The sequence below is a fragment of the Vidua macroura genome, chromosome Z (genome assembly GCF_024509145.1).
Source record: "Vidua macroura isolate BioBank_ID:100142 chromosome Z, ASM2450914v1, whole genome shotgun sequence".
NCBI classification, from domain to species: Eukaryota; Metazoa; Chordata; class Aves; order Passeriformes; family Viduidae; genus Vidua; species Vidua macroura.
In genome coordinates this window covers 60,871,496-60,884,022 of record NC_071611.1, presented here as the reverse complement: position 1 = coordinate 60,884,022, position 12,527 = coordinate 60,871,496, and the positions used below count along the sequence as shown (strand labels likewise).

General features: G+C 36.3%; 1 protein-coding gene across 1 annotated transcript; it reads right to left on the bottom strand.

Annotated features, from left to right (window-relative positions):
* Window positions 1–244: 244 nt before the first annotated feature.
* Window positions 245–10,329, bottom strand: POLR3G (RNA polymerase III subunit G). Its single transcript, XM_054004012.1, has 6 exons — window positions 10,211–10,329; window positions 8,179–8,314; window positions 3,788–3,842; window positions 2,994–3,047; window positions 2,393–2,490; window positions 245–328 (listed from the first exon to the last, which is right to left on the bottom strand). Exons 1-6 carry the CDS (start codon window positions 10,327–10,329, stop codon window positions 245–247), a joined length of 546 nt encoding a protein of 181 aa, XP_053859987.1.
* Between the last annotated feature and the right edge of the window lie 2,198 nt (window positions 10,330–12,527).

Here is a 12,527-nt window from a genome sequence, read left to right as displayed (position 1 = left end):
TCGTAGGTGATCCAGAGGACCTTAAAAAGGCATGTCTGCAAAACACTTAGCAAAAGAACAAAACAAAGGATTTCCTAGCCTCTTTTACAGAATAGTACCATTAAACTCCAATGTGTTTTTGTAGAGTCTGTTTAAAATCAACAGAGCTAAAGCATTAAATCTATTTATATTCAGACTATCCCCAGAATTCTGCTTCAAGTAATATAAGGCTTGAGCAGTTGTAACACTTAAGATACAACAGCTACTATGTTCCTTCAACCATATTGTCATCACTGACAACACCAAAGCCATCTCCATCTTCAAAATAGGAAGAAATGTAGTCATTTTCCTAAACCAATGGAAAAGAAATTACTATATGTGTAGAGAAGACAATTTATAGAAGAAACATGATTTAAACTGCATTTGAGCACCCACACTTTAAAACAGTAATAGATTATTGGGAAGAAAAAAGGAAAATCCTTTAATGAAGTCCTGATATATATGAAACAACAGGCATCACTGTTTTCATGATAAAAAGGAGTAATTGTGTGTACTGATTCTGTCAGAAGTTCATTAGCTCTAACAGAAGGCATAATTAGCTACATGGCTTTTGGACTACAGTTGGCTCTCATCTAGTGAATCTATGTTGTGTATTTCTGTATAGTCCCCTGATTCATGAACATTATCAAGTTCCTCTCTGACTAACTGTATGGTGGAGCAAAGATCAAAAATAGCAATCTATATACCCAGGTTACTTGAATGGCAGCACACTAAACTAAAGTTCCCCAAATACTCAAGGAAGGAGAACACTGGGAACTGCTGAGAAAACACCTATATTTTATCAAAAGAACTTGTCATAAATTACATTGAGTTTATTCTTGTGTTTTGCCTAGGAAAAACACTGCACAGAGCTCAGGAGAGTCAAGCTGCTCTGCAAAAACATGAACAGCATCAAAGCAAATACATCCAGAATGAAGTAGTTTTTTTAGAAAAACAAGCAGAAAGTGCAATTTAGAATTATCATCCCTGCACAACCTCCTGCAGGCTTTTACAGATAATGCATATAGAACAAACAGACGTGTGAGGTTTGTCTCTAAAAGCTGGGTATCTTTGGCCCTTATAAAATTTGAGGCACTGACCCATTGTTAGAACTTCAAGCAAAATAGCTCCCTACATTATATACCTTAAAAGTGCAGTGGAATACAGTCTAATCTCTTCCAAATACCTGGTCTTGCAGTACTTGGGCTAAAATGCATGCATTTGAGTGCTATATACCTATGAATATGGCTGGCCTATAATGTCAACTGAACCCAGATGACATTTTAATTTATCTTATTTGTGTATTTTTTCTTTTCAGCAGGCACTGCTGGTATCTAGGATATTGCATTTCACAGCCCAGGGTCAGTGTGGGAGAGATGTGGAAGTTTACCCAAAGTTTTGTCACTGAGAAGGCACGTGGTCAGGTTTTCAGTTAAAATATCCAGGGAAACCAGAAAGAGGGAGGGGAGGTGTGTAAAAGTAAAGCTGCCCATGTGCATGGAACTGTATTGATCCCAAAACCATTCCTGCAAGCTAAAAAGGGAGAATGGTAGGAACCTGGTTTGAATTTCTGTGCAAATTCTCTTGATTTGTTCACCTTTGTTCCACCATGGTTAAAGTGTCACCTAAATTATGTGTCCTCAAAATACAACAAAGACATGTACCAGGAGTTCTAATGGGTCATTGATCGGCTATGTACAAACTTCCTGACTCATATATAACTCTGTAGCATCATGATTTCAAAAAATTAAAAAAAAAAACCAAAAACCAAAAGCCTAAATGTATCATCAGGAGTCCACAAAAAACCCTAGCCCCACATCATTTTTGCTTTTAGGTGCACCTGTTTTTTAATCCAATCAAATTCTGATGGTCAGCTGATCTTTGCCATTATAACATGTAGAGGAATGTACTTTTAAGAGCCAGCAGAGAAACTGGAACTAAAGAAAGAAAAATTCCCCCAGTGAGTAGTCATTCTCTTTTTATGATCTCAGGGTGAAAACTATTGTGCATAGGCTTACAAAAGCCTGTGGTTTCTTTTGGAATAAAACCCCAGGTATATTCCGGTCCCACCTTTGGAGATTTTGCAAATAAATATTTAATTTTCAGTTGAATCTTACATGTATCATGCTTCTCAATGATGCTCTAAAAATGAACAAAGATTCCAGCTGAGCCAGTCTCTGTGACTATGCACATTCCCATTCCTTTTTCTGTTTTATCTGTGAACTGAAAAATGAAAGACTTGGAAGAAAACAAACAATTATTTAAAAACAGACAGCTGAACACAGGAGGCCAAGTGTTTCTTCTCACAGGAGGCCACAGATTTATTAATAAGCCACAGAGAACTTAAAATAAGTCATGGCATAGTAGAAAACACTTTGAAAAACAAATGATACTGTGTAATAAAAATCTGTTTTTCTGTAAGAACTACCACTACCAACTGCTTTTCAAGGATTACAATTCTGCAGGAAAAAGCTGAAAATAAAGTAAAATCAGGGAAAATAGAAAATAAGGCACATTAAATTGCATATAAAAGGTTTAAAAAATTCAAAAATCAACCAAATCATTAACAAGATAACTGAGAAACCAAAATATAAAGGAAACCTGAACAGCCAGCTACTACTGAATAGAAGGATGAGTGCTGTCTAAAGATACAAGTTTTCAAAACAAAAAAGATTTGTGGATCTTTTTTTAATTTTTCACTTTTACATATCTTGTAAGTTAATATGGTGCATCAACACAAAAGGCAGAAAAAAGGAAGGTAAGTCTGTTCCAGTAAGTTAAAACATCCTACAGAAGCAAAGCAAAAATCACAAAAGGCGGACTAATACAATATTTAGGGAAAAAAATCTGCCAAAAGTCTTAATGATTTAGACTAATTAACATTTCTAGCATTTTTTTTTCCTCTAACGATCTCCATTACAGTTTCTGTCTCTCAACTACCATGTAATATTTGCTTCTTAAAATACATAACATACCTTTTTTGTTTGCCTTCTTTGGTTTCATCTCTCTTGGGAGTCTTCTCCAATCTGTACAGAAAATAGCTTTAATATAGAAAAATGATGATTTATGGCAGTAATCCTTCCCCTGCTACCAGGGAAAGGAAGGGACCCCTTTTGTGCTTGATCCTATTTACATGCATGCCAAAATGTTTTAGCACAAAAGTTTTAGGGAATTCTAGCTGTAATTTAAATTGAGGAATGGGAGTCAGGATTACCATTTCACCCACATAATGATAACTGGTTTCTATCCCGAGGAGACAAAGTTCAGCCATTCCAGTGGCCCAGGTCCAGGGGCTCTTCAACTTACTTATTAAGTAATTAAGTTTGCAGTAGTGAGCTATAAAGATAGGGAAGATAGGGAAGGCTAATATTATAAAACATAGCTTCCCATAACAGACATAAGCTTGGATTATTTTTAGTAACATCAATGTTTGCTCCCAGTTCAAAACTCTTATGGAGTAAGGAAAAGGAGAGCAAGAGTGAGAGCTAAAGTTTGCATTTGTGCCACCAATCAGTTGTAACAACAGAGTAAATAAATAAAAGCAGATTCTTTCCTTTTTTTTTTTTTTTTTGACAAAACAATACTCACCTTGATCTGAAATAATGCCAAGTACAATAACTCTCAACAAACAACACTGGAAGGAATATATGACTTAGTAATCATTTCATACTCTTTTTATTGTTTGAAAAAGTGAATCAAATACTTAAAAGATCAAAACATTTTACAGGTTCACAGAAAATTAGCCTTTGATAATGTCAGATATTTCCTGGTGTCAGTGTTTCCTGCTCCTTTGCATTGTCCTGGTACTTCTGACTATTTCTCAACTGCTATAGAGAAAGTGTTATTCAGTTCACGGTCAAGGCAATCCAGACACAGTCCTTGATATTACCTGTAACTGAGCATACAGCATATTTTTCTAATCCCATGTTGAACAGTTTCTTGTTGTCAAACAGTAAAAAAACCCAAACAAACCCACTCTAAAACAAACAAAAAACACCCAATACTCCAAAAATACTATAATTTATTCTTTTATCCTTGAAAAGCATGGAATTGTTAAATGCAAATTTATTCAGAGACTAGGTTGAAACATCAAATATAACACTTAACTTTGTACTCTTCAAGAGTTTCACAATCCAACCTTTATTACAAAACCACTGAGTAACATTTAACATCACTGTGTTAATCATAAATAGTATCCGGTATTCCCAAGTCTCAAAAGGTTGTGTCTGATCATCAGCTTCTAAGACTTTCAGTATTTCTGCAATGGAAAAGCTTTGCATCCTATCCAAAACAGCAGCTAAACACTTGAATCCATTTAACCTCCTTCCAGGAACAAGAACTAAATTGAGAAATTCATTGTAAATAATACAATAGTCATACAGTGCAAGTACATCCATTTATATGAAATAACCTTTTACATACAATCTATAATGCAAAAAGCAATACCAAAATTTTATTATTTTTAAATCAGTCTCATTTTTTCTTGCCAAATTACCACATGCAAAATCCACTTCGTGTAAAATTACTGAATCTGATTGCACTGTTAACCTAAGGATAATATTTGCAGATATTTTACAAAAAAAATAGTCACAAAGATAGCCTTTGACCTTTCGCATCAAAGACTTCTAGCACATAATCACTGACTCATAGAATCACAGAAGAGTTTGAGTTGCAAGGGACCTTAAACATCATCTTGTTCTAACCCCGCTACCATAGGCAGGGGCACCTTCCACTAGATTAGGTTACTCAAAGCCCAATCCAGCCTGGTGTTGAACACCTCCAGAAATGGGGCATCCACAACTTCCCTGAGCAACCAGTGTCAGTGCCTCAACACCCTCACAGTAAAGAATTTCTTCCTAATGTCTAATCTAAACCTACTCTCTTTCAATTTGAACCCATTCCCTCTTGTCCTGTCACTACATGCTATTGCCCCATCTTTTCTGTAAGTTCCCTTCAGATACTGGAAGGCTGCAATTAGGTCAGCCTGAAGCCTTCTCTTTTCCAGGCTGAATAATCCCAATTCGCTCAGCCTCTCTTCACAGAAGTTCTCCATCCCTCTGATCAACTGAGTGGCCTCTTCTGGACTTGTTCCAACAGGTCCATGTCCTTCCTGAGCTGGGACCTCAGAGCTTATGCAAAACCACAGGTGCGGTCCCACCAAAGCAGGGAAGAGAGGGGAACAATTCCTCCCTCAATGTGCTGGCAATGGCCTAACGTAGGTGCAGCACTTTGCACTCACTCTATTAAATCACGTGAAATTCCCATGCACCCACTTCTCCAGTCTGTCATGGTCTCTCTGTATGGCATTCAAAACTTCAGGTGTGTACTCACCAAGGAAAAAGAAGACATCATGAATGAAGCTAAATCTTAAACTTAGTTATTATGAAGGCAAACAGAAAACCTTCTCAAAATTGTGCATGGAAGAGTCTACAATTAAAATAACAGTGACTGAAGGGGCATTCATAGATATAGGAAACTATCAGCAAATAGAGGAAAAGATTTTGATTTCAGATCAAGGCTCTTTAGTGAAGAAATAATTGCTGATGCCATCAGTAAAAAATACATTGACTGATTCTTGCCACTCATAACTAAGGAACTAATTCCAAACCACTACCAAAGTGGCAGTCACCCAGTCTTGGCAGATATACCTACAGGAAAATATAAGTGATTAATAACTTGCATAGTGGGGCAAATAAAGAACTTTCCATAGAATATGCCTGCTGTTCTCTCAAAATGAGTGTTGAATGATGGAAATCTCTGCTACATGGCACATTAACATATCAAAATTTCCAGGTAGAATGAGATATGGCTTTCATTTGCTACCTGAATAATGAAAGATAGACAGATACATCCTAACTAATTAAAAAGTTTCCCTTCTCACACTTCAAAGGACTATTTGGCTCACAGATATTGCTCTGAGGTTTTATAACAATCCATTCACTCTTGAAGCAAAGACAATTTATGAAGTTCCTGCCTATAGCCCACCCTATAATACCCTCCTAGTTTTACAAGATGTTTTGTAAACAAGGTAATAGAAAATATCTGTTAAAAATAATCTACTCTACAGTTTTCTTAAAGCTAGACCACTTTTGCTACAGAATGCAGTCCCAGAGACAACTCCGCATTGCAACTGAGATGAAACCAAGCTTTTTCAACGGAAGATCATCACTGATGTAATTATAACCCACCCCTCAGATGTGGCATTTTTGCACAATTCAAGATTCAGTAAAAAGATACCTCAACTTACCAACTTACCCTTGCAGAGGTGATGAGAACATTTGAAGCATTATTTGAATCTATGAAGTGGCTGTCTACGGGCTTTCCCTGCAACTGTCAATTTTGGTAGGAAAAAGAGTTTTCAAAACTGCCAGTTCTACTAAGGAATACACTCAGCAACAGAGAGAAATCTCTCCATCTCAGAAAGAAGGTTTCAGGAACAAACATAATACTGAGGTGAACAGTAAGAATAATCACATGAGGTAAAGTCAGAAAAGAGAGATAGCATTGTCTCATAAAGGAGATGGTTCCTTGGAAATAATACTGGCTGGCTCTCAGACACAGCAGTTTCCCTTTTAGCAAGCTTCAAGCCTGACAAAGATCAAGAGCACAGCTAGCCTCTAATGAAACGAAATCCAAACACACTGAAACTTGTTTACCCAGAAGATGAAAGAGGACATATGATAAAAGAGTAATTAAAAATTCTTCTATCATCATAAAAGGATCTAGAAATAAGGATCAGATCTGTTCTTGCCTCACAGCCAGTTTTAACTGCACCGCCTGGCCTCCAGCTGCAGATCAGGGGAAATACTCAGTCTTTTGTGAGCCACATCATCTAGCTGGCAATGTGTTCACTGCTCACACTGCTGCTCCATTTCATACATGGCTTTAGTATACAAACAACTGGACAATAAGGAGTGTTACAGTCAAAGCCTAATTAAAAAAAAATGCATACAGTTTCAAAAACAACTAGAATTCACCATTACACCATGAACAGAAATGAACAAAAATTCTGAGGGGATTGGATTATGCATCTGTACATTATCATCATGAATATTTACCCAGAAAATATTCTGATGGGTTTCATGTGGAAATGAAATGTTACATTTTACATGATATGTCAGCTCTCATTATTCAAAACTGCCACAAGATAGGAAGGAAAATATTATCCAGTGTTTAGCCACTTCAGATTTTTTAAACACTTTTATGAAGCTGTAACAGCACTTGAGATTTATAACATTCAGAATAAGCACTCAGCAGCTAATAAAACTAGGCAAAAAATCGTGAATGAAAAGAAGCACTTCTCACAGTAATAATCACCAGTGACTTCTAGATTTACAATATCCTCACAGTATAGTAAACAGACACGTCAGTCTTTCTGCTCCACTTTCCTTCTTTCCCACTAGCTCAGTTTTCTGACCAGGAAGATTGAATTTTAACAGTATAATGATGTATGACTGGATTTCAAGTGTAAGTCCAGCATTTATTGTTATCAAACAATAGCAAAGTACTTAATTTTTAGTTATGTGTAAGCAAAAGAAAATCTGAGGTCCCACAGAATAAGATCAAGATCTGGCTTCTAATCTAGCTCTGCTTCTGATAAAAACTTCAATAAATCACTTATCTTCACCTCAGTCTTCGTATTTCAAAGGACTTGTCAGTAACACTTACAAATATTTCCTGAATGGACTTGGATGAAAAAAAAACTGAGTACCTTTACAACTTCCATCTATTAAATATAATATTGATTATTTTTAGTGTGTCTTTACACAATTTCAATGAAAGCTGAATTCAACACTAGTATTTATTGCATATTTCTTTGCTCTGATGAAAAAGTTTAGGATATTGTAACACATAGAAATACCAGTTTGGCTTGTATTGGTTAGCATATAATTAAGAAGGCTGCATGTAGATGGTTTATATGTTTATTACTGTATACCAAATGGAATAGATGTTTGATACCTCTCTTTTCCACACAGTAGTTGCTTTCCAGTTACAGCACTTCAATAAGTGTAAAAGCAGAAAAAATCCCTATTAGCTTAATCTGCCATTTTTACTTCCTCGTTATAAGAATGAAACTCATCCTCAACACATGCTTTTCACTACCTCAGCCTTCACAGAATAATAAGTAAAGATATAAATAAAAAGAAAAAGCACAGAAACAAACCTTTGATGTTCATCTCCTACTGTCAAGAAGTATGGCATTTTTTTCATAGTTTCTCTAAGATCTTGTTTTAAGGCCAACATGTAATCTTCATCTTCTCTTATTTTCAGAGGCACTGGCTTGTTGTTCGTACTCCGTACAAATTATGTTTACTATTTATAAGGTCCTGATAGCCACTAAATATACAGGTACATTAATAAAAGCTACAAGAAACATATAAAAAAGAGTGCAACTATGCACTATACTATTTCTCAAGTACACTTCATTACATCCTGATATGCATAGTAACTATGTTTACACCTAAATTTATACCTTATAACTTCACTTTATCTTTCTGCAAAAATGTACCATAAGAACAAGGAAAAAAATTTATTAAAACTGTTACACAGTCATTCATAGTAATCCTAAACTCTTAATTGCCAAAAGCAGTTATTCTCACCAACCTAACTTTCTCAGAAACCAGTCCTCTCTTCAGAGTAGTGTTGTTCTTAACCACTTCTATGATACTGTTACAGCTACATTAAGTATGATATCTGGATAACATGGACACTCTTCCCATGACTATTACCATGTAAACAGGTTGTGTTGTCTAAAACCAGGCCCTCACAAAATTCAGTTTCTACCAATTGAATTTAAATGAATTGTTAAGAATTGGATTTTTGGGGTTTGAGAGAGGTTTTCTTGTGGGGTTTTTTGGGGGGTTTGTTTTGGGGTGTTTTGTTTTTGTTTCACTTTAATCTTGAAAGTGAGAAAGATAAATATGCAAAAACAGTTTTTAAAATATCTAGAACATCTACATCTACAGACAGAATTACAGAATGGATGTTGTTTCTCTCATGTGATAAATGGTGCTTCATCAATAATTAAGTGGCAGGTTGCAAAGCATGAAGTGCTATCACAAGTCCCAGATCTGGACCATGAAAGGAGCTTACTGCTTCCACCTATATTTGCTAATTGGCCAACACTTTAAATCACTTGCTATTGCTGATGGTAAGCTGGTGCTCCTTAATTGGGTTTCTATTTGCATTTACAGAAACTTTGTGTAAACTCAGAAAGTGTCTAGCTTCAAATAATTTCACTGTAAGTTAGTCAAAGCTATAACATACTTTTGGTCATTGTCCAGTCATAAAATCAACACTTGAATTTTTTATTGACTCTACTATACAGTTAGGTTAACTCTGATTTTTCTGAAAGGCACCAGATTTCCCCTGAGAAGTTTAACTTGGTTCTGAAATTTTGTTCACAGAAGGAAGAAAGCTTTTTTACCTTCTCCATGGTATACATTAAAAATACTGGGGCTAGTAATTCTCCTATAAGGCTGCCTGTACCTCAAAAGATGCAGTGTATACGGAATTCAGATGGCACAGAACTGTGCTACCATGCGGACTGCAACGTTCACATAAAAAGCAGTCACAGATGACTTAGTAATATGAAACATCTTAACTGTAATGCTGGATTAAGAGGATGAGTAATATATGGTTCAGTAAGTCAAAAGCTTCCCTGCACATCAAAACACAGTCCAAAAAATGGTCTTTATTCCCCTTTGATTTTCAAATACATTCTAAATGCCAAGTCTCAATTAAGCTCCCTTAATTACACAAAGTATCTTTCAGTTATTTTCAAACGCTGGCTTCTGCAGTACAGGACAATCATACACAATCTTTCGTGTTTCCATAAATAGTAATTTTCTAAAATCAGCAAATCTATTTATAGCTTCAAAGATTAATGTAAACTCATTTAAGACAAATTCAAGTATCCAGTGTTTCTATTCTCGTAATGTGCAAAAAATCATGATGAGGACTTCAACGTGCTAACTCCTTGCAAGCAATACAATTAAATATGGGATACAACAATTACCAAAGGGGCAGGAAAGCCCCTTTGCTGATGATTTAAGAAAAATGGTGACTTATATTATTATAAAATCCAAAGTTCTTAGGGGTGTTCATATATTTCATTATGTTCTCTAAACATGAGTGTGAACACAGTTTCCCTGAACACAGAGTGTGCTCCAAGATACTGGCTGTACTTTCTGGAAATGGTGGTGGAAGCTTACAGATGACATGAGGTAGAGCTGCACCTTTACCAAAGCCAAGAGCCTCCATGTTGAAGGCAAATGAAGCATGTCCTCTTCCTCTACCTGACCCAGCCATTTGGATGCATTGAAAATATTATAGATTTTTAAACAAATATTTTCCTTACATGTTTCAAACTGATGTACATATTAACAAGAAAGTTAGTGTCGAACAATGATTACAGTCATTTTAAAACCAGAGGTCATTTTTAAGTAGCAAACAATTTTCAATGCCCATCTTAGATTCTTCCACAGACTGTAAATTTGATACAAGCACAAAATCAGCTTCATTCCCTTATTTCTGCTAGCCACCTCTGCATGCCTGAAATTGCCTCCTAACCTAGGAATTTTAAGCCATCTGCTTCTAAACCTTAGATGCACTGTATTGAGTTCAACCAGAAGAACCAGAAACAAGTGAAAAAGAGTTTAAGAACCCTGAACTTTCTGTGACTACATTCTAGTGTTTTTTGAACTTTTCTCCAAAAACCAGTTTGTGTTTGTCATTCATGACTTCTTCATCCTGAATATTTTTTTTCTTTTATCTTAGTAACTATTTTTGGATCTTGATAAAGTGGCACTTTATCAAGACACTTTATCTTTGCCTCACAAGGCAAAGAAGTAATTAAGATAATCAAAAGTCATTAAAAACTCCTGCAGGACTGCAACCTAACTGCTGAAAAAAAAAAGGGATGTTGTTTCTAACTGAAATATTTTAAAAAGTCACAAAAGAAGAGCCTCCAAAACATTTACAGTCACATCTCTCCACTTTCACAGTTTTACCAACTCATTTTCATCTCATTAATAGCAGAACCCATGGGTTGACAAGTAAATCCAAATGTGAGAATGGGGGAAGATGTCAATAAAGGGAACCCAAGAGAAGCTGAAGCACTGTGATACTGCTCACTCCCACAGACCACTCAGATTGGTGCAAGGTCCTAGCCCAGAGATCCCATGAGCTGTTCACTATTTACTGCAAGGTCACTGTACTTGCTCAATACAACCAGGTTATTCCAGACTTACTGCTGTACCTGTTTGAATGCACCTGGTTCACCCCAGACAGAAGCAAAGGCCTTTTTATTAAGGCCAGAGAAAACATATTGATGGCAGATTTTTTCCTACTTGTTACTTTCAACAGAAATAAGCTCTATGTGGATAAAACAAAATCATATTCTATATTTCCATGTCACTCTGCAGCACAGAATACTGTCTAAAAATAAGCAGAGAGACCTAAATAAATATTTTTGTAAGAAAAACAAGGGAAGGGAAGGGAAGGGAAGGGAAGGGAAGGGAAGGGAAGGGAAGGGAAGGGAAGGGAAGGGAAGGGAAGGGAAGGGAAGGGAAGGGAAGGGAAGGGAAGGGAAGGGAAGGGAAGGGAAGGGAAGGGAAGGGAAGGTTTTCTGAAAATAGGATGAAAACCAAGATGTGAGACTTGCAGAATGGAGAAGATAAAAGACACTGTAAAGCCCAAAGCCCCAGACATGAGCAATTATCTAGATGTAAAAAAACAAACACACACAAAAAAAAAAAAAAAAAAAAAAAAAAAAAAAAAAAAAAAAAAAAAACAGCAGCAGAACAACACAACAAAAGTTAAACAAGATGCTGAGCTAGCAAGGAAAGGCATTAAATGCAGTGAATATGAAGGTCCATTTTTTAAAAGCTGCTTTAAAATTAATTCCTAGTAAATTTGCTTATAATTAGTCTGATGAGAAGTAATAAGCTTTAAAACTAGCAGCATTTCAACTTCACATTTTTACCCAAAGTTATGTTTTTTTCAAAACCTCAGAAGGTTTATGTTTACTGACAGCACAAAGTGACAGTGACAGATAGAAAAATCCTGAAGAATTGAGTTGGACAACTAAGCCACCAAGCCTGACAAAGTTACCACAACTAGTGTTCTGTTTGCCTTGGGTGATGTCTAAAGGATCACCTGGGTGTATTTTTTTGGTCATGGGTAGTTCGTATGCCATTTATAAAAGAGAAGATTTACAGATTTAGACTTTTCAAATTCCTCCACACCAATGCATGCCGTTTCTCGGGCAGTTACTCAGGGGAAAGCAGCTGATGTTTCTGGAGGGAAAGGCCCGTGGAATCCGGATACCCGACAGCTGCCGGGCGGCTGGTGCAGCAAGAGTAGATCTAAGTAGACTGAGCGCTCTGACGAGCTCTCGGTATCCTACGCTTTCCTCACAACGAAACTCCTGATCGTGTTCTGCTGGTTCTGGTCCTTGATTTTCAGAGGCAGGTGCCATCAATTAAAGGGAAGAACAGATACAGAAG